The sequence below is a fragment of the Aplidium turbinatum genome, chromosome 16, assembly GCF_918807975.1.
Source record: "Aplidium turbinatum chromosome 16, kaAplTurb1.1, whole genome shotgun sequence".
NCBI classification, from domain to species: domain Eukaryota; kingdom Metazoa; phylum Chordata; class Ascidiacea; order Aplousobranchia; family Polyclinidae; genus Aplidium; species Aplidium turbinatum.
This window is the reverse complement of record NC_137487.1, coordinates 14,534,400-14,556,672: the sequence shown is the minus strand read 5'-3', so window position 1 is coordinate 14,556,672 and position 22,273 is coordinate 14,534,400. Positions and strand designations below refer to the sequence as shown.

Below are 22,273 nucleotides of genomic sequence, written 5' to 3'. Positions count from 1 at the left end.
ATTCTTAATCTCGTGACGTCACACGCGTGCCAAAGGGGGGGTTGTAAGTCAGCTGTGGGACTAATATCAGCTGTTTAGAAGCATATCAAACCATTCAACAATTTCTCACAAAATTTCGGGGGGGGGCCCGGGCCCCTTGGGCCCCCCCCATAAATCCGCGCCTGTTTATAGGCTAATTGTCGAGTGTTGATTGAACAGAACACCGCCCCTGATTAGTATCAGTATAAAAACATCTAAAATGTATATGTATCGTGCAATATTATAAACCGACTGTATTGTACTAAAATTAATATTCGACAGCTGTTTCGTACGATTTCATTTTGCATTGCAGCAAGAGATTCAGGAGTCATGGAATCAGCAATATCTCCCAGCATCCCTTTTGTAGCTTCACCTTACATCATTGACACGACAAGAACTTCTCTCTACTTCACTCCTACTTTGACGTACCAATTGAAGGTTAGTTCATCCGGCATAACTGAACAGTATTCAAAAAAAATTTGTCTGGTTTTATGTTAAAAGTGGGTTATTCTACTGTATCAAAATCGGTTTGCCAGATTATTTAACTCACTACTCTACGATAATGTTTTATCTTCTGTGATACAATATGTAGCCTACCCCTGCGTTGTTTTCAAGATGGCTTTGTGCTAATAAAAGTTCTAGATACACAGATATTATACATTCAGTAAATCGTGCTGCTGCAGCCGTGTATAATAAAATTGCCATGCTGCACGGTCTGCACCACATAATCAGCTAGGAAACTGATTTTTATCACCGACTCCACAGTCCACACAGATGCAAAAATGTAATGCTTTGTTTTAAAAATATATGTAACTTCATAGATAGAAAATTGTTGAATTGCTTTTCGGATTTTGAAACCTGTTTTTATAAAATTACGATCAGCGGATATTATTGTGTAAACCATTGCTTCCCAACCTTTTTCAGTTTGCGACCCACTTTTAAAGCAAGTTTTATTGTGCGACTCACAATGAGATATGACATCTTTATTATCTTTACTACTGGCGTACGTACTGAAATAGTTAATGCGACGCAACATATCTAATTGTTACATACTTGTTACAATGTTGCATAATTGTTATGTAATGATAATGCAAAAATTTCCCCATCAAATAGAAAACAAGGTGCACAATTTATGAAAGTGGAAAGTCTAAAGAGATAAGAGTAGAAGATAAGAGTAGCGATGGCGAAGGCGCAGTACTGTTCAAGACTAAACTGCGGCTTGTAAGATCCATAGTAATGTTGGTATTTTTTAGAAAAATTATCATCCAGTAACATTAAGAAATGCTTCGCAACCCACCAATGGGTCGCGACCTACCGGTTAGAAAGCACTGGTGCAAACCACACACGGATAATCTTAATCAGTCTCATATACGCCATATTGAATGTTTCTAAACTCATTTCTTAATATATTGTTCAGGTCGATGTGCATTTTGCAATTGGAGGGAAGATCGCACCATTCGTTAACGTTGAGATACGTGGTAATGCATTCATTTTTTAAGACTTGAGTCAAAAATTAAAACCATTAAGGATATTTTCATAACTTCATATGTTCAAATTTCACAGTGCAAGGCATCAATGAAGTGCACACTACAGAGAGCAATGCACAAGGACAAGTTGATTTTCATTTAGACTTTGGGAGAGAGGCTCAGGCAAGCAACTATTTATAGTGATATATCTTTGGCTTCTTTAATAGAGAATATCTTTGGCTTCTTTTTGTGAAATGCAAAACTTACGTAGTTTGCAATACAGCAATATGGACAGTTAATTTCCTTGGTCTGAGACTGAGTTTAGATTATTTAATCTCTTGCAGTGTCAGATTTCTTGTTAGTTTTTGTTTGCAGTCAAAATGCTATTTCCGGAACTTGACATGATATTAGCTAAAATTGAACTTCTTTTGCTATGTGTAAAAGTTAAGCCCGCGATGCGCAGTAAAATAGATAGTAATATTTATAGCCAGTGCGAATCTGTTTGAAAAAATCTCAGCTATGAAATCCTATTAAAAGTAGCTTAATTTGGGCCCTGTAGCAATGGCTTTTCTGGGTCTTCAAAAAAAGAAACCTCTCAAAAGCAAAACAACTTCTAGAAATACCCAAGAAAAATAATTACTGCTCAGTGCTCAAAGTCATCTATAAAAAAGGGAGTTTATCCTTTTAAGCAGAAATAGTCCCGAAAATAAAATGGAGTTCATTCAAATGCACTGATTGGCAAATGTATGCGGGGTTTAAATTTCAGACCTCTGGAAAGATTTGTGTTCTCTAAACCCATCCTCGGGCACCGTTCCAAAGTACCCGCTATACCCCCATGTGAACGCTCACTGCTTATTAGGCTAATGTTATAAAATAGCATTAAATTTTACTTTTGAATATAAGATAAGAAATTGACTCAATGGCTGATTTATTTATATTCATCTAGATTTTAGAATGCTTTTGTAATGAATAATGGTTTGAAACAGTAAAATGAAAATGTAAATAATAATCAAAAGCAATATTCATTCAAAGTAATAAATACGAATGTTACTTTTGCAGGTTCGAGTTGTCGTCATAAGAACAGCTGATTATGCGCTACCCCCACCAAACGATGAAGCACAAGCAGAAAAAATATTGAACATTCAGCCATATAAATCTCCATCTGAAAGCTATCTTCATGTAAATTTTGTAAAAGTTTTGCATAATGAAACATATTGCTTACTTTGGTTTAGGAAAATAAGTTTTCAAAGAATAAATAAAGCGTTGCATTTACCTCAAAGAGGTAGACGAGGTAAGGTACAAACGACTTTAGTTATTAACTTAAGTATCATCACCTCACTACGTCTATTTTGGAAAATTTTAAATTAAACTTGGTTTTTGATCATTTCTGATTCGAATACAGCATGTTTTTAATAAATGAACAAATGGTCATTAATAACCTCAACAGGTTGTTTCAACTTCATTGGATCATAAGAAGGTTCTTCTTCAAATATATTCTATTTGAATAAAAACCTTCTGAGGATCCCAATAAGAGTGAAATAGCCTACGGTATGACTTTTAGTGAATAGCAATCGTATTTGATATAATTCGTACCGCTTGGGGCTTTTTGCTTAGCATTAAGCTTTTTTGTTGTTGTAATATTAGTAGTATTTATTGTACAAACAATATTTGGGAATTAAGCTATTGCAGTTCGTTCTGCGGTCATATTACAATTGTTTTGAAATCGCTGTGATATGCAATTTCTTGGTAATTTGTAATTGAAAACCGCAATTGTAGAACTACTCAAGTCAGATTTCGTGGAAATTGCTTAAGTAGTTCTTCAACTCAGGTCTTTAATTTTGATTGTGATGATTGTTATAAAACAAAATGAAAACATGTTTTTTTAAGGAAAAGATTTGTTTTTTCAGATCTTGTCAAAGAATAATGAAGTTAACAAAGTTGGTACCAATACTCAATTCAAGTTTTCCTTCAATGCACCGAACCCTAATCAATTTCGTTATTATGTAAGAAACTAGCAACATATAATTCAACGCTATAGGCCTACTCCTGATTTGAAAGACATGAAATACCTTTTAATTACAGTTGTAAAGTCAATTTAAAAAGAAGTATAATCTACCATTGGAGATTATATGTACTTCCGATAACAATTTACCTAAGGTGGTATTTAATGCATGAATTAGACAGGCTTGAACTATCAATAATTTTGTAATACACTTAAATACTGTTTACATAAGCTATGTTTCATAAACATTTGTTAGGTTTTAGCAAGAGGGAGTATAGTGCACACCGGTTTAAGGAATACACCTCAAGGCAGAGCAACTGAGTTTGCAGTATCAATTACGATCACCCAACAAATGGTGCCTTCCGCTCGAATAGTTGCATATTACATACGAGGAAGAGAAATAGTTTCGGATTCACTATGGATTGATGTGGAAGACAAATGCAAAACTGTAAGTGTCTTTGTTAAGTAGGTGTATATGAGCTTGAGATTTCATCTGCTCCGATAGCTCAGTTGGTTAACGCGTGACTTCCGGAACGAAGATGCTTCAGGATCAAGTGGCGCTGGTTCGACTCTCGGGATGTGCGCTTGAGCAACGCACGATAAGGACTGCGGCATCTAATGGATGGAATAATACCATGGCAACAAGACTTCAACAATCAGAAGCTTCATTTTGTCAATCTCGGTGACGGGGCCTCCGTCAGTGATTCAAAGCCTCTACAGTGTACAAGTACGCGAAACTGCCAGGATTAAGCTCTTCAAGAAGCTTTCCGAGTCCAAGGATAAAGATTTAATCAATCAATTTTATGAAACTTGTTGCAAAAGCCTACTAATGAAATTGTCATAGAACTTTGAACTACTGTAACGTGGTTTTCCATCTACTGTAATTACGTTAGATAGATTTAGTTAAAAGAATTTGACACGATTTTTTTCAGTGTATTTCTAGACAAAGTATAGTATTAGGCCTACATTTTGCCACGTTTGGTCTTGATATGATTTTACGTTTATGCAACATAATTAAATATAATTATTCGTTTGAAACAAATTGCTTGCATTATTTTAGGATCTCTCTTTACAAGTACCTCCAGATGACGTTTTCCCTGGAGCTGACCTTGAAATTACTATTACCGGTGATTTTGCTAAACTTTTTATCATAAACATATCGGTTGTTTCGGTCAAGCAGAAATTGATAGTGATCGTTGGAAAATGCTTCAAAGCATACAAAATACTGTACTTAATATCGTTGCACAATCTAAATATAAAAACTTTGTGTCATACCAGTAACACATTACACAACAATAGCCATATTTCTCATCAGGTAAGGTTTAGATATCAAACAGTTAGTATGCAATAGGTTACTATGAGCAGCGAGTGACAATGTTAGAAACATACTGAAAGCATTGCTTTGCTTGGTAACATTCTTGCTGGCATTTTATCTATGTTTTTTTTTGCTCTTGAATTTTCGTTTGTAGGTTATGTTGAAAATAGTCAAATATGGTGATTATCTTGAAATCCTGACGTGACGGTGAAAATATGACTTTAAATTTGAGATCAGCTGCGGAAATTCAACTGAGAACAGTTATTTCATTGATTTGTGGGCTACCAAAAAAATTGACGACCAGTGTTATTTATCTTAATATTTCAGAAATGATGGGATATTTCAAAAAGTTGCCATGATATTTGCAGACTGAATTTGATCTACACCTCTGTATATTATTTTTATTTTCAGGTCCTGGTGGTGCTCTTGTAAGTGTCACCGGTGTGGATAAAGCGGCTTACTTTTTGTATAATGGAAGTCGACTGACACGGGACAGAATGTTTCATGATATGAAGAACTACGATCAAGGATGCACAAGAAATGGTGCTGACACAAAAAGCGTGTTTATGGTAATTGTGTGATTTTTTATTGTTATTAGTAACAGTATTTTGAAGGATCGGGGAAAGATGCTTTTCTTTTTTGCACTTTCTGTTCTGCTTTAACTACTCATTTACCATCATTCGAGTTTGTTCAAAAGTAGCGTATACTATTTATCGACATTTTTTGACATTTATCTGTTCGGAATTCATCTCTTGCTGTTGGTAAGACCTGAACTAAGGCCCTTCCGACCATCGTGCAGAGGCCTTTACCAGCACTCGGTTTAACAATTAGGTCAATCTGTGTCAGTGACGATGGATTCGAAAGGATTTTGACATGTCCGGAATTGGAGTCGTTGAAAAGTTGACTGACTCTGACTAGATACAAAACGATAAACTATAAAAAGTTTATTTGCAATCTTTTTTCAAAATATTGTTTCTTGTTCTCCGTATTGCGCTGTAGGACTTCACCAGAACATAGAAGTGTGTGTTCTTGTCAGTTGTGAAATTTGCCGTTTTAATTTCGATCACAACTTCAACTAAAATTAAATTAAAAAAATGAAAAGAGACAAAAAGTAAAAAAATGAAAAGAGACGAAAAGTAAAAAAAATTGACAATCCTTTAAAATCTGGCAACACTGGTGTCTGAGTCGACCAGTTAAAAATATTTTCGCAATTGCTTTTTTACAGAACACCGGACTATACATATCGAGCCGCGAATTGAAGCAGCTGCCTGTACGTTCTCTTGTTTGTGATACATCTCAACGACGACGCAAGAAACGTAATGTGATTTCAGAGGAAAGAGCAAACCAGATTAAACTCGGTATGAACGACAATAAACGGGTTTCAAAATTTGACTGACGATTAAATTCTTTGACTTGTGTTGTAAAGAATTTTCTTCCATTTGTGTTGATAACCACAATAATCACTTCGTTTTCATTCTAATAAAATGAATTTAAAATCTGAAAGAAAGTAAAAAATATCATGGTCAACAAGTGGTTTCATTATTTTTGCACCATACGCTCAAATCCATTTTTTGTTTGTCATCCTACTTACCTCAGATAACTACACAGTTGAGTCAATGCAATTAGTGATGTTGCCAGCTTTGAAATCACATATAGCCCACACAAAAATAATTATTTTTGCTTCAAAGGTGTTGGAATATTATTTAAAATTTTCATATAAATTCAGCTGGTTTCAGTTAGTGAGCTGGATTTTGTAATGACATTAACCGAGTTTTCATGATAAATACATTAGCGTGTCGCAAACGAGTTTTCCTGTTAAGAATTTTAAAAAGATTCATTCCTGTTTGTTTCAAGCAATATCACACAAGTTTTAATAATTTTTTCATTGTTTCAAACGCCATTTTTATACACTGCAATACAAAATATTTTGCAGATTCAAAACTTTACAAATGTGAACTTGATGGCTCAAGATCTAGAATAATGGAAAATGACACTTGTATCATGCGAAGACAACGATGTGAAGATGACAAAGAAGACCATGTGTCTGGATGTTGTGATAAATTTTTGAGCGCCTGTAAGGAAGCAGAAAAAGAAAGGTAAAGCGTAAAGCGTTACTGTACGGTAAGTTATAAACTGGCATTTACCAAATGTCGATGAAAACTTAAATCTTTTCCATTCAAACTACCACACAGACAAGTGTGCTAAAGCGTTTGTTTAAAAATCACAGTTGTTTTTCTATTGAAATAAGGAAAGTGGGCTAAATGACTCACTTCCTGACAATTCTTCACAAAATAACTCTTGGCGGAAGTTTTAAACTTTTTGAAAGGGGTTAAATGAATTTAATTTCAACCAATAACAGTTATCATGTTGTTCTATCAATTTTGCCATTTCTACAGCATATTAACATGACTTAACATTATCTCAAACTACAGTTTTTGCAAGGATTTTATAGAGTTTTATCTAACTAAAAAAATTGTCCTAATCCATCAACAGTATTTTTATATATTAACATTTCATTAATAGGCTAATTAAATCAAATAAAACAGCCTGTTTCACCTACACGGATCATCAGAAGTGTCTTATTCAAATAGAATAATTAAATATAATTAATAATAATTCATTAATAATTACGTATCTGCATTTGTTTAGAACAATTTTTTTAAAGTTCACTTGAGGTTAAACAAGATCACTTTATTGATAGACCACCATACCATTTGTGGTATCCTAAACTACTTTGTAAACTTACATGTGTATCACAATCAATATGCGAAGCCTCACGACAGGCTACATTTTGTCTTGACCGAGCGTTTTGTTTTAATTGTAAAATTCTTATGCGATATGTTGATTATTGATTACTGTCCTATGTTAGAAGACAACAGAGGCCTACAGTACAACTCTGTGAAAACAACAGGCTGCCCTCAGCAGTCAAACATTTCTTTTTTGCGCAGGCGAAGAGCAGAGAAACGTCAGAATTCAGGAAGGAGTAATTCTAGAGGAGCAGGAAATGCAGAGGCGAGCATCAGACGGTTGAGGGAAAACTTTCAAGAAAGTCTTTTCTTTACCACTATCAGATTGTAAGACACTGTTGCACTCACTACACTAGATTTACTTCCAAAAGATATAAACTTCTAAACTAACTTTTTGTGCAACTAGTATGTAGTTTTTACTAAAGACATTTAGCTCAAGTGAATAGTTTATTTGCTTTATTTAAATGGTTTATTTGAATTTTTGGCAATTATTGAAGATGCGTAGCATTGATATTGTAATTACAAAGTTATTGGAATTGCATTTAATTTCTAAACCGCAGCATAAAAAGTAATACAATAGTTGAACTACCATTAAGAAGGTGCATGGCTGCTGGTACGCTGTTGTTTTACCGCTCTCTGTTAAAAAGACCTTTATTTCAGGGAACAGAATGGGAAAAGCACTTATCGAACCGAGGCGAATGATCAAATTACAACGTTTGAAATAGATGCTGTCAGCATGCATGACTCCAATGGTGAAGATAGTTTAGCAATCTTTAATGTCCGGTTGAAAGTTCAGAGTAGCCTACACTTATGTTTTGAGTGTGGAGTAGGGGGGAGATGAAATGAAGTTTCACATTTTAACCCGAAAAAAAGACCTACGTTTTTCCATATGTTTCACCAGAATCCCTAAGATTTTGTTTTCATGTAAATGTAGCCTATAAAGTTGTTTTTCTTAAGTTATTAACACAATCTTTATTTGGTGCGGAGATAAATCAAAAAGTGTAGTTTTAAATTACAGATATTCTAGTAAAGAAGAAAAGATGAAAGTTGAAAAACTCACAATGTTCATTTTCTTCTTCTTCATATAAGGGGACGTTCAAATATTACGTAACGCTTTTTTTTCCGAATTTTTGACCCCCCCTTTCCCATGTAACGCCAACGTAACGCTTTTTTCAATCCCCCCCTCCCCCATGTAACGCTTTTTCACTACGAATTCAGCACAAAAAACTACCATTCCGTACTCGAAAGCGTTACGTAACGTTTTTCTTGAACCCCCCCCCCCGATGTGACGCTAACGTAACGCTTTGCATAAACCTCCCCCTCGAAGGCGTTACGTAATATTTGAAGGTTCCCTAAATCTTTATCTTCTTCGCAATTCTTCTGTATTTTTTATTTTGAAAAAAAAAATAATAATAATAGTGATAAATTCAATTAGGGGAAGGTGGGGTAAAATGGAATACCTAAGGGTTAATTCAGTACAGTTCACTGATTTTGCCAAAAAATTTAACTTTTTTTATTTGAGCGTTAACTCTAACATATTTCGATAATTTTTAAAGTGCACTTTTGATGACTGCCAGCTTTTTTATATAATTTTTTTTAATTTTAAAACAACCTCCAATAGTCCACTTTACCCCACATATGTGAGGTAAACTGGACCGTTGTAAGTTTTGAGCAAATTTCGTAATTTTTTTCCACGCAATCAAGTTATTTACAACAGCATCATTAGCGAAGACATTATGAAACTTCACAACTGCAGTTCATAAGTCCATTACGGACCAAACTTTGAAGATTTTTTAAAAAAACAGAGTTCACAGATAAAGTTGTCATCCTCTTCATTTCAACCAGCGCAGGCTTCATGCGCCCACCGGATGTCCTTTGGTGATAACGAGGCATTCTGAAAAACAAGAATATGACTAAGTTAAGAACCAGCTCGTCTACTCGATCATGATTGGTGGGATATTCCGCCCCGTTAGCTCAGTGGTTACGAGCCTGGCTCAAGATTACGCTGCGCTGGTTCGACTCTCGGGGTGTGCGCTTGAGCAACGCATTTCAGGACTGCTCTCCATTTAGCGGCACTTAATGGATGAAATAATTTCAGGCAATAACACCTCAGCAATCGGAAACTTCACTCAGCCAATCTCGGTAACCGGCCCTGCGTCAAGAGCCTCTACAAGTATGCGAAACTACCAGGAATAACCTATCAAGGCTTTGTCAGTCCGAGGATAAAGATTCAATAACCAACCAACCATATCAGAACAACTATCCACTTGAGTGCTAACTAAGCCTACACAGCTGTTGTGTAAAATAAGCTACAAGATTATAAGTAACACAGCACCTAATTCGGTCAACAAATCATAAACAAGAAAAATATTTATGACATGGTAAAGTGGATCACCACTGGTCCACTTTACCCCACCTCTACATTACTACTAATTTAATTGTTGGCCAAATTTAGGCTAGTCAGCAACAAGAGTGAATCTACGTAATGCGTACGTGATATAATGAGGCTCATTTTTATCATTCAAAAAAACTTCTACCTTATGTACATAAGATACAATTTAAGTTATCATACATACCTTTCAATAGATCAGAGGGTGCAAAAAGTAATTTCCGTGCTTTTTTGTGTCTTCCAAACCATGAAACCTTGAATAATGGCGTGTGCAGCTACTTTTCGTCATGCTTAACTAAACTTAATGGTATCCGCAAAGTAGTGAAACTTTAATAGAAAAAAAAGGCGGGGTTCCACTTTACCCCGTTGGTCCGCTTTACCCCACCTTCCCCTACAAACATTAATATATAGAAATAGATTTTCTCTTAGGGTTTCAAATAAACCCTACAAAATCTATATTGCAAATAATTTTAATATTACCTTAATCTACACTTCAATAATCATTTGCACAGCTAAGTTGGCCTACGCCCTACGGTTTAATAAGTACCACAGTGTGAGTTTCAAAAGGAACTTACACGTGCAAATGAACATAACTGCATTATGCTTGAAAAGGGCCTTATATGGACGTAAACTATTTCGAAAAAGATGTGAAAACTTTCTTCGCTTTTCAGATGGTTTTTGCGTCGCTAAAACAGCGGAAGTTCGTGTTTTCAAAGATGTTTTCTTAAAGCTGACCACTCCTTATTCTTTGCGAAAGTTGGAACAAACCAACCTGAAGATCAGTGTCTTCAATTATAATAAATCGATCTCGTACTTGGTAAAACCTTTTTACGATTTATTTATAAAGAAATACCTGATGTAGACTTACATTGTACTTATAATGTAGCCAATGGTTTAACTTTAATCGTTGCTTATTTGGTTTATACTGCTCCCACGTATTTTTAAGTAAACAATTATTGTGTAGCCTACAGTATTGTAAGTGGGTTTGCATTTTGCATTAAATGTACTGACAAAAAAAATTATAAACCTATTGCCACATTATGGTAAGGAAATAATGCAACACTGTAGTCGGAAAAAATGTCTTGGAAAATAACCCCAAAGTAAAACGCATGTATAAAAAAACAGTAAATTATTACATGAAAGAAATTCTCTATTAAAACATAAACTTTCGTACTCACGCTCATAACAGTTTACACCAGCACCGATACTAAACTAATAAGCCTACGGAAACCCTTCGATATCTTTAGACAATTTACAAAATTTCAGTTAGTGTCACTACTTTTTATTACTTTGTATATGAATTATGTGGATATCTTTGGTTCTAGGTAAGTAGTAACTATTTGACAGATTGGATTCAATTTTTATGAAAAAAGTGTTTTTCTATAATTGATATTTTTTGAGAGGTTTATATTTGTTTTTTACTTTAACTATAGCTTAATCTGGAAGTAATGGTGGAAGACACCAAGTCAATTTGTACTACGTTTCCTGCAGGTAAGTTGTAGATTATCACAAATTATTGTTCTTGTGACTACTACGTGGGTAAAACATCAAACACATTTTTTGCTGTAAATTTTTTTAAATACAAGATATATCACGAATTTCGTATGCCAATGCTCTTACAATCGCTTGAAAGTTTTGCATGGGTAAAGCGTCACTCAGGATTGTCGAAGATATTTTTATCACATCTCAATAAAAACTGCTCTTTGTTAGAGGAGATTTTTTTAAATATATTAATCAAACTTTTTAAACAATAAATACTAATGCTACAAAAAGTGCTCAATGCCAAGCAAAAGGCCAAGGGGGGCGAATTAAATCAAACTTTTTATATTCTTGTTTTGATGTCCACTCGAATAGAACATACACAATAAATAAAATCTTTCAGCAGTTGCCGACAACGATCACTGTAGTATATGTTTACACTATATTGTTGTGCTAAATATTTTTCTCAATAGATTTTTGATGAGCGTAGTTTATGGTATAGGCTACTGTAGCTTATGTTGTAACAGATTAAAGTGAATATTTATTTTCCAAACCACATGTTTCCTTTAAATATGTCAGGCAGTATGCAGTAATATTTATTAAAGGCCTACTAAATATAATTTTCCAACGGAAATTAAGCATTAAAATGCGTAAACTGAACATTCAAGAATACATTTCAAAAAAAAAATTACCGAATAAAATTTGTTTTCAATGGCACTGGCAAGGCCCAAAGTCCAATGTTTCATTTATTTTTCTTTTTTTTCAAAATGACCAAAAATTGGAAAACTGCTCGAGAATACGTCACTATCAACAGCAATAACAAAAGCCACGTTACCACATCCGATGTTTAACATCAGATCTGATGTTTTGATCAAACTGTGTGATGTTTTGATGTTGAAATGTGATGTTTTGACGTACATAGGCCTACAGCTAAATCGCCCGCAGTAACAACTTTTGCGCGATCAGCTGATTGCTAGTCTATAGTGACGTAAACTGTACAGTCGCACGCTTCGCTGCTCACGCCCAGTGCCGGTCTTAAGGCATTTCGGGCCCTGTGTGGAATACGCTTTGCGGGCCCCAATGACAATGATCCAATTCAGTAGCGTAGCTAGGTATTTTGGGAGGGGAGTGGTGGCGACGTGATCGTTGAAGGCGACACCAAGTGCCGGGAGGTCTGGGGGTTCTCCCCCAAAAAATTTTGAAAGCTTACTTTGAATTTGGGGTATTCTGAGAGCATGTTCAACAAAAATTTGGGTATGAATATTACTGTAAAATGGTGCTGTCCGGTGGCATAGCAAAAGGAAAGATCATGCTTTCTTTGGCATTTTTTGAAAATGAAGCTATGTCTCTATGTTGAGTCTGGATGCAACCTATTTCATCTCCTGAAAAATTCGTACCCCGATTTCGTACCCTGAAATCGTGTAACAAAATTAAATTTCGACCTATTTCGTTCCCTGAAAAAATCGAGAGAAATTTGAAATGTTTGCGGCAATTCCGATCAACGACTTCGGCTCTGTTGTTTTTTTTCTCGATCTTTTCAGGGTACAAAATGTTCAGGGAACAAAATAGTTTGCACTCGTTGAGTCTCTATGTTTTCTTGTTGCTAATTCCTTTGTTGAATTTTTCCAATGGAAATAACAAAATTACTGCATTTTCTGAGTAAATTGCGGGCCCTGTGCGATCGCACGGTTTGCACACCCCGATGACCGGCACTGCTCACGCCCATTCTGGTTTTGAAAGCTCTGACAAAAGCACGCGTGGAATGCTGATCAGACTGCAATGGGGCAAAATTTTATTGAAAATCGTTTCATAGTAGCATGTTAAACACAAAGAACGTGGAAAATCGCCAAGTCAGGTTTTTCCTTTAGTATCCCTTTAATACACTTTCCCACGTTTGCATTATTAAATACAAATAACTTCGAAAAATAGTTTGCTTTCTTGTACATAGTATAACAGGTAAATAAGGCCTGGCAACACATCAGAATTGCGCATTGTAATAATATATTACACATTATGTACACTCAATGCATTGACAAATTGTATCAGCGTTGAAATGTGCAATGGTAAGAAAATTGCACATGAAAGTGATATTTTATACATTGAATAAGGAAAATTTTGTTATCTAAAAACGAATGTTCATCCCAACACAGGTGTATCATTTTTATTTGAGCTTCAACACTTGGTTATCACTTCAATACTCACAACTCTTGTGCTTTCAATGGCAGGGAATTGGAAAGTATTACAACGTATTCAAGCTAAAAATGAAAGCTCATCACCGGCGTATTTGACAATTATTCCGCTGAAAACAGGAACATTTCCAATTTTTCTGAGACTAAGGTCTGTTGAAAACGGTGATATTTTTGACGATGTACGAAAGGAAATTCTCATTGAGGTAAGCCCTCCTAATTGCAACAAAATTAACACAAAAAAAATGTTTTGAAACTGAATCATCAACCTATACAGAATGATTTCTCTGAAACAAACCCTTTGAGAATATTGATTGCTTTAACGAGGCCCATTTCATTTTGTTCTGACAAAATTTTTCATTTTGTTTTAACAAAATTTCGTAAATTTTGTTTTTTCAGGCTTTCTGTTGAAATCATCGTATTGTAGTTGAAAAATTGAAAACTATTTTACTAGAATCGATAAATGCAGAATGCTAATTTAAAAATTGTATCAATAGCCTGCTGTAGCATCAATATTAAAATATGATTTTTTTTCTTGGCTAATTCAAATAAAAATTTTTAACGGTACATATTGAACAGGAATCGGGAGAAATAAAAGATTCATCAGAGTCATTTGCAATAGATCTGGCGCCTACAGGAAAACAAGTCTTTGACATACATCTTGCATTTCCAGAAAACATTGTGGCAAACACCCGGCAATGTTGGATATACGCTTATTGTAAGATAGACATACTAACGTGATGAACATAGTTTTCAATGACAAGCTATACGTCATGAATTGTAAGCTAAATGTCCACGTTAGATTGGAGACTGATATAAACTTAATTTTTGGTAATGATAAAGTTCATAAGCTAATGGAAGCTTGGGATTTCTGGTCTGCTTAAAAGTGTCAAGTCTTTGTGCAATTAGCTTGAGAACCTTAAGAATAGTATTGTTATTTGTTTCAAGGGTTCTATCAAATAACGGTTGTGATAAAGCTTTAACAGCAGCCTACTGCACAACAAAAATATCAGAAAATCCACTGACACCGAATATATCAACATAATTTTTGTCATATTATTCTCTATTTTTGTCATGAACTAATCACAGAAGCAAAAGATAGCAACAGACACAATTGTGATACACCATACAGCAAGCCAGTAAACGAGAAAAGTAGAAAAATTATACAAAGTTTAAAATGTATGTACAGTTTTTGAGTTCATTTAGTTTTAGCCCTCTGTCTACCGAAAAAAAAATATGCAAGTTTTACCGTTGGGGTCCATTGGACCCCAAATTGCAAAGTGCTTGTTTTGGACAAAAAAAAAAATCAGCTCCGATGATGAAATTAAAGCTCAATAGAAAGGACGTAATAGACTACAAAAATCATAACTTATAAACACTGTAGAAAAACCAAAAATACTCGAAATTTAACAAAGAAGTCATGCAGTAGCCCATGCACAAACCAAACTGATACGGAATCGGTCTATTCTTGAGCAATGGTCAAACTATTAAGAGATTTGGCTAAAAAACGCATATAGGCCTTCATATTAGTTCACAAGATATATTGTGAGTTTATATATTATCGCATTCATTGCAAATGAATTGCGAATGTTCTTGGCAAACGTTGAGTTTGCAAGTAGTACAGAATTGTCTACATTTTTGGTCTTTGTGTCTTTCACAAAGATAGCATCTAACCTTATTTGATTTTGGCGTTTGATCTTCAGCAGCTGTTTCTTTTATTTTGTTGCGGATTTAGATGTCTTGTTGATATTGAAGTCGAAGCCGGTAATCCAACAAGCTCTTTTCCTAGTTCGATCTAAAATTTTCTTCTCTTTCATGCATGTATGCGTCAAGGTTGTGTTGCTATTTTCGCTTTGCAATTGATGCCATATCACAAAAGCATTGGTAGCAGTGACATCGATCATATTGAAAAATAAAGCTATCGGCTATCTTCTCGTCATTGTTTTGGAAGTGTATTTCCTAAAAATTCTGTCAATAGTGTCAACTCCTCTTTTAGTGTTGTTGTAATACAAGATTACTTCGAATGCAGCAGGCTTCGGGTCCGTTGGACCCCACAGTACAAGATGCTGTTATTTTTTTTTCTATGCTACCAACTTTTGCTGGAGATCAATAATTATAATCATTATATTGTCCTAAAGATCAAGCAAAGCTGTGAAAAGTCAAGGTATATCAATATCGCATCTGCTATATGTCCTGAGAAATCGCATAGCGAAATTTGTTTTGGGGTTCATTGGACCCCACGAGGTAGACAGAGGGTTAGATATCATGCAGTACGATTTTACATGACGAAAGGTATTGCATTTTGATGTAAGTTTTGTTTGCAGGATATTCATAGAAAGATGTATGATAAACTGGTAAAAGACTTGCGGATTTCTTAAGCTGTTAAAAATACTGTTTTCAACAAAATTTGATCCAATTGTGTTTGAATTTAGGCTGAAGACAAGCTATTATTAAGCGGTTAGGTTTAACATTTAGTTTCTTTAATTTACAGCTGACTTTCTGGGTCCAAGCATTGAAGTAGATCCGATTACTGAAAAACCAAAAAGTTTGGATAAAATTTTCCGGTAATTTCTGCCATAATATTAAAACTAATGCGCAAATTTTAGATTTTTGAAACGTACCAGTAAAATGTAAGTTATTTCTCAACGCCTCTGCAAAAGGGTGAAGCAGCATTTAAACTGCACTTGTTTATGTTGACATCATAGCCGATGCGCTTTTGAAGAACTGGATGCTCATTTCGTATATTTTTTTGGCGTTTTCTATGTCGTGCATTTCCCGCTTTGTTTTTGGTTTGCTATTAGTTGATTTCTTTGAAAATTTGATATACATGATAGGCCTATTCGTTGTCTGCCACATGTAGGTCTCCGGAGAAAGTGACAACTTAGACAGAGATGTTTGAACTCTTCTTTCCTGGTGAGGTGGCCGAGAAATTAACCATGTCTTTGAGTTATGTTGTTGAATAGTTCCTTAGCTTGATGTGCACGGTTTAAAACTTCTGCATTTGTGATATGATCAGTAGGCTATACCGCATATGAAATCTGAAGCATTCTGTAAAACCACATTTCAGCTGCTTCAATGATACGTCTAGCTTCTGCGTGAAGATTCTTGTCTCACAACCATACCGGAGAATAAACCGCTGCCAAAAAACTTGCTGCCAAATAAAATAGATCGTAGTCTATTAAAAATACCTATACAGGAGCTAAATCTACTCTTCTTCGTATTTCTTTCTTGCATCGTGCTTCAGCTGTTATAAGAGAATCAGGGTAGTTGAAAAAAGACACTTGCTCAAATGTGCTGTCTCCTTAGTGAAGCGCGAAATAGTGTTCAGGATTGTGTTTGGAGATAGCCATGCATTTTTTGTCATTAATTTGAATTTCACATATTGCATTGGTGTCTGAAGTTTTCAATAGTGGTTGTAGATCCTTCAGGGATGTCCCTATAAGCGCAGTGTTGTCCTCATTTCAAGTATTGTTCAATAAGATGCCGTTCACTAAAAGTCCCTCATCAATGCCTTGTATTTCTCTGAGAATGATCTCAACACACAAGCTAAACAGATCTGGTGACGTTACACAGCTTTGTCTGATCTCATGTTGAAATCTGAACCATCTTGACAGATCTTCCGGTAGGAGGACTGCAGCATGTTGTTGATAAGTAATTGAGCATTTTACTGGAGGCACCTTGCTATGCATTATGTAAAGCTCACTGCTTGCAGTTTGAGCACTTTGGCAAGGTTGGCAGTAGTAGCCTACCATTTTTGGAACTTAGGTACCACAAATGAGAATATGTCATGTGGAGGTATATATCTCCATAGCCATACCAGTGTACCTACTGCACTGAGGAGGCCGGAAGGCCGAAACGGTGTGCACTGTCTGCAGTCACGTTCTTACTTATGTGCAAGTCCTTGTCATCAATGTTATTGTTGCTTAGCATCTCAAAAAGCTGCTCATAAAGAACTTTGTCGAAGGCAATTTTTGAATTCTACGAATGCTAAATAGAGATCTTGTTGGACTTTAGTTGCCTTTTCACCAAGCATTTTTTATGGTAAAGATTGCGTTGGTTGTTCTTCTGTCTTTCATGACGCTAAACGAAGCACTTCCTATCTCTGGCATCAATAGCCTTTTCAAACGTAAGAAGATGATCTTAAGTAGCAATTTTACAGTGTGTGGCAAAACACTAAAACTGCGATTTTTGTCGCAATCAAGTGTTCCTAAAACTCTGAGTAGTGCGATGAATAGGCCTACTGATTTCAATATTTCCTCAGTACAACTGCACGTATTAGTTAAATTATAGTAAAACTGCACGTATTAGCGCTTATTTTCCTGTGGTTAATTATGTCAAGCGTATTTATTGTAAAATGCTTAAAATAATTTAAATTAGAGGTACATACCTATAGTAGTAGCCTATGTATAGAGGCATACAAACCTAACAAGTTTATATATTTTATGTAAAGAAAGCCTCATGGATGCGGGGAACAAAATATGCTTTTTTCCGGTCCAAACGTCTACACACACGAGTACCTCGTATCCAGTGGTGCCATGCAAACAGGCTCTCGAAAATTCAACCAATCGGTTGAAAGAATACGTCAAGGTGAAGAAATCATAGCGTGATCTTTCAGCTTGCCTCATTATGCAGTAGAAAGATTAGAGTACATTGGCGATGAGACAATTGTTCTTGTTTAGTTTTTTATTTATCGACTTATTAGTCAATCATTTTTCGTGATTTTACTAAAACACTAAAACAGTAATACAGGAATAAAAAAAACTTCTAAGTTAATGATTGATAACGATACAATTTTGTATTGGCTTGACATGTTTTTTGGTTTTACTTGCTAAAAATGTTTGCAAAGTATTAAGAAACGTTTCAAAAATATTAAACGATGCAGTGTCTGAAACCCTGATAAATACTAATTAGGCTATATACTGTGTTTGGGGCTTGGCCAAACATTGCAGTCTTTCCGCTTGGCCTATTACTAAAACCAGTGGTGGCTGGTGCTGTTTGTGAGCAGTGGGGCTGCAAACGATTTCGCGGGGGTCTAGGGGTCTCCCCCAGAAAAATTTGTAAAATCGCATTAAATTTGGTGCGTTCTGAGCATGTTTTTACCCTAAATTTTGAAAAATGCATTCAAACTTTGTTGAAAAGTTGATGTATTCCTAAGCTGTATTTAAAAAAAAAACTAACTGCAAAAACTTGCTTAGTATTGCTTTGGAGACAAACTTTACTAGTATTGAGCTTAATCTTGACTAGCCTAGCCGTTGCATACAAGGTGCAGGTGATTTTGAGATGCCCTAGCACTTCCTACAACCTGTTGAATACCCTAACTCTACAGCTAACACTTCTACATTCATGACTCATCGCTACTCTGCGAAATAAAAACTAACTTTAAAAAGTCTGTAAAGTTATTCGGTTAGGTGGGGCTGTTTTCCATGCAACCCCAAGAGATTCAAAAATTGCTGTAAAATACCAAAAGAGGTGGAGCTTCAAGGATAATTTTTAGCCAATCAGAGCGCTTGAAATCCAGAATCTCGGGCTGCAAAGAAGTTTGCTCATAATCGGTGTTGCCAAACAAAACTTTTAATATTTTAAATTTCGATCCGCAATTTTTAAGTGAAAAAAGTAACCGGGTCGGACAAACACAGAGGAAAAGATATTTTCCCTCTTCTCTTTCTGTCAGGTGGGGCTGCAGCCCTGCAACCCCATGGCACGAGCCGCCACTGACTAAAAGGATGTGATTTTTGCACCCTAAAGCAGAGTATTTTTCAGGCTACGCGCAAGAACTGCTTTACAGATCATCTAAGGTCCAAGGAAGGGCGTTTGCTGTTTTTCCAAAATCTCAGCCTAGTACCTGGTAAGTGTAACAATGCCTATATAAATATCTTTGCCTTTGTAAAGTAGGTTCAAGATCAGTACTCATTGAAAAAATGTGTTATAAACAACCACGATGCAAGAATCTCACAGAAAGAAGTTACGCCTTAGTTTGTAGCTGAAATATAAAACGAAAGGCTTAAGCAAAATGTAATGTAGACTACTTTATCAGGACCTGATAAACATTTCTAAATAACTACAGCATTCAGGACTGTATTTTATTTCTTCTGATCCACCATTGCCACAATTTTTTTTAACCTGTGTGTATTTCTGTTTTTGCATAATATTTGCAATGCGAGTACAATATTAATCCTTTCCTCACCAATTCACACAAAGAAGAAATAAAACCAGCAGCACATTAAAGTTTTTGGAATTAAACCTCACCTTGAATTCATAAAGTGTCTACCAAAAAGAAGCGAGTTTTTGACTACTTCATCAGCTTACTGTGATAAAATTCAGGGCTGATGTGGAGCTCTGGTGTTGTGGACTCTTGCTCCACTCCGAGTCCAAAGTCTGCTACTCTAAATCCACTCCAGCTGCTAAACAAATTTTTATCGAAGATAAAATGTTTATTTTCGTTTCGCTTAGTTGTACTGACGAGTCCTAATAGACGAAAACCACGGTTCTGCAACATAACTTTTTTTATTTGAAATACCGTTGTGAATTAGCTTAGCCAAAGGATTTTAAGGTTTAGACTTAAACAAAACTATATGTTTTCTTGGTGATTGCTTCTGATTATAAGGTACATTGCCTATTTGAGGAAGATCGCCTTTTTAGCTACCTTTTCTCACGTTTAATTTGAAAGTACACAAAAATAACCACTGTGCGGCGAAAAGCGTAAATCTTTGTGTGCTAAAAGTATCAACTGACCAAAAATCAGACTCTGGCTCCAATCCGGTGTAACGGTCCAGGAGTTACTGCGGTCTGAAAGTTACCGTAACTTCTGGACCGCGTATACGCGGTCTGAAAGTTACTGCCAGTCCAGAAGTTATTAAAACAGGGTTTTCAGATTTGACGCTTGCAGCAGATTTGTATAAATGATTTCAACATTGGAAACATGTTGAACTTGAAGACTTATCCACCATTGCATCTTAACAACATGATTTACAGCAGAAACGTAATTGGGAATGAAGCGAAAATAAGATGAAAGTTAAAAGATGAGTTTTGTACCAGAAATTGTTGCTGTTTTGGAATGAAATTTTAATTTGTAGCCTAACAATTTACGTAGGCTATCATTTTAACCTGATTTATTTGTATTATACAATTTGAAGTTGTGTCCGTGCCTTACGTGCGTTGGCAAATAAATTTGCATGGGGAGGTGATTGACCAGATGACCACTTAGCCTATAGTCTTTTGCTGTCATCCTGATTGTGTTATAATGAAACCAACGATTCACAATGTAGTGTTATGAGTGTTTTATTGACTCGTTGTAGGCTATATGGCGCTGTTGAAACAAATAATTTAATTGGTCATCGCTCCAAACATTTCAAAGTTTAAATCGTGGCTATACGTGAATCGGTGGCATTTAATAAGCTACAGGCCTTAATATATCGTGCAAAGTTTGCATTTGAAGGCTGACTTGTTAATCGTTGGTCTTGAGTTGTAGTTGACGAACATAGTCTTTGACTATATTTTATATAGCTTATTTCATGAAAGTTAAAACCAAAGTTTTCTAGTGAATGAAGCACTGAGCCTATTTTTGGTCTGGTTTTTCATAACTACCGTTTTGAAGAAATATAAAGTAACTTGCGCTACATGTAGGCCAACCGGTAGTCAAAACGTCATCAACCTTCAGTGAGTAGGCTATCACAGTCTCACACGCGGGGATAAGGCTTTAGCTTTTACGAAAGTGTTGAACACTTTGAGATTCCAATCAATTTCCGTTGGACTCCCATCGAAAACACGTGGCACGAAACTTAAAGTCAAGAATAATGGTTTAGTGGCGAGAATATTTATCCTTAGGATTCATCTTTCGCATACTTGCAGAGGGTTTAATCTATTGACCAAGTGAAGTTTCAGTCCATTTACAAGTTTTCCCAAAAGAATTTCGAAAAAGCATACCCACTTACAATAGCAGTAACTTTTGGACTGCTTCTGCGGCGTTGCAGCCTGGAAGTTCCTGTCAGTCCAAAAGTTACCAGCGGTGCCCGGCGTTTTCACAATCGATAGAAAAGCGAAAATTGTTTTAACTAAGTGTAATGAATTCATTGCTCTCAAACTAATGCAAGCTTTTCAGTTAACATTACAAAATACTTATAATTATTAATATGACCTTTTGAGAGGTTAAAAATTTAATTATTTTTTAAAACAAAATTAAATAAAATTTAAATGAAATATTTGGCAACTCTTGTAACTTTTGGCATGTAGTAACTCTTGGACTGCTACACCGGCTCCTCCGTATGCCAAGAATTTCAGATTCCGGCTCCACTCCGACTCCGGCCGGAACCCGAGTCTCTGGCTCCTAAATACTCCAAAACGCCGGCTACTGTGCACCTCTGCTATGGAGTCGGGGAAAAATATACGATTCCGACTTCAGCGTTACCAAATTTTTTTAAATTTAGTTTCACTTTGGGATTGAAATTGTGACTATAACAAAAGCTAGCAAAAACAAACGCTTCTATTTTCTGGTAAAAATTTTAAAAAGAGATCGCAAACAAAAGTTTTCTTTCACAATGTAGATATTAACGACCAGTTTTAGCCTGCTGCAAGTTCACTGTGGTGATGGCGAATTGCACTAGCTTTCGGAACACAGTTCCTTAGTCATATGCTATGACGATTCGCTATTACCACAGTGCTGCTAAAAGCGAAG

General features: G+C 35.6%; 1 protein-coding gene across 1 annotated transcript in view; it reads left to right on the top strand.

Annotated features, from left to right (window-relative positions):
- LOC145785248 (complement C3-like) overlaps positions 1-22,273 on the top strand; it is a 55,627-nt gene that overhangs the window by 10,040 nt on the left and 23,314 nt on the right. The window contains exons 11-29 of the mRNA XM_082596931.1: positions 332-456; positions 1,436-1,496; positions 1,582-1,667; positions 2,544-2,663; positions 3,392-3,487; positions 3,743-3,934; positions 4,547-4,613; positions 5,213-5,370; positions 6,027-6,159; positions 6,735-6,897; positions 7,750-7,875; positions 8,209-8,300; positions 10,609-10,754; positions 11,371-11,428; positions 13,642-13,808; positions 14,182-14,320; positions 16,094-16,166; positions 18,053-18,189; positions 19,363-19,447. Of these exons, the coding sequence (XP_082453057.1) occupies positions 332-456; positions 1,436-1,496; positions 1,582-1,667; positions 2,544-2,663; positions 3,392-3,487; positions 3,743-3,934; positions 4,547-4,613; positions 5,213-5,370; positions 6,027-6,159; positions 6,735-6,897; positions 7,750-7,875; positions 8,209-8,300; positions 10,609-10,754; positions 11,371-11,428; positions 13,642-13,808; positions 14,182-14,320; positions 16,094-16,166; positions 18,053-18,189; positions 19,363-19,447 (2,224 nt within the window). The remainder of the gene's footprint in view (positions 1-331; positions 457-1,435; positions 1,497-1,581; positions 1,668-2,543; positions 2,664-3,391; positions 3,488-3,742; positions 3,935-4,546; positions 4,614-5,212; positions 5,371-6,026; positions 6,160-6,734; positions 6,898-7,749; positions 7,876-8,208; positions 8,301-10,608; positions 10,755-11,370; positions 11,429-13,641; positions 13,809-14,181; positions 14,321-16,093; positions 16,167-18,052; positions 18,190-19,362; positions 19,448-22,273) is intronic.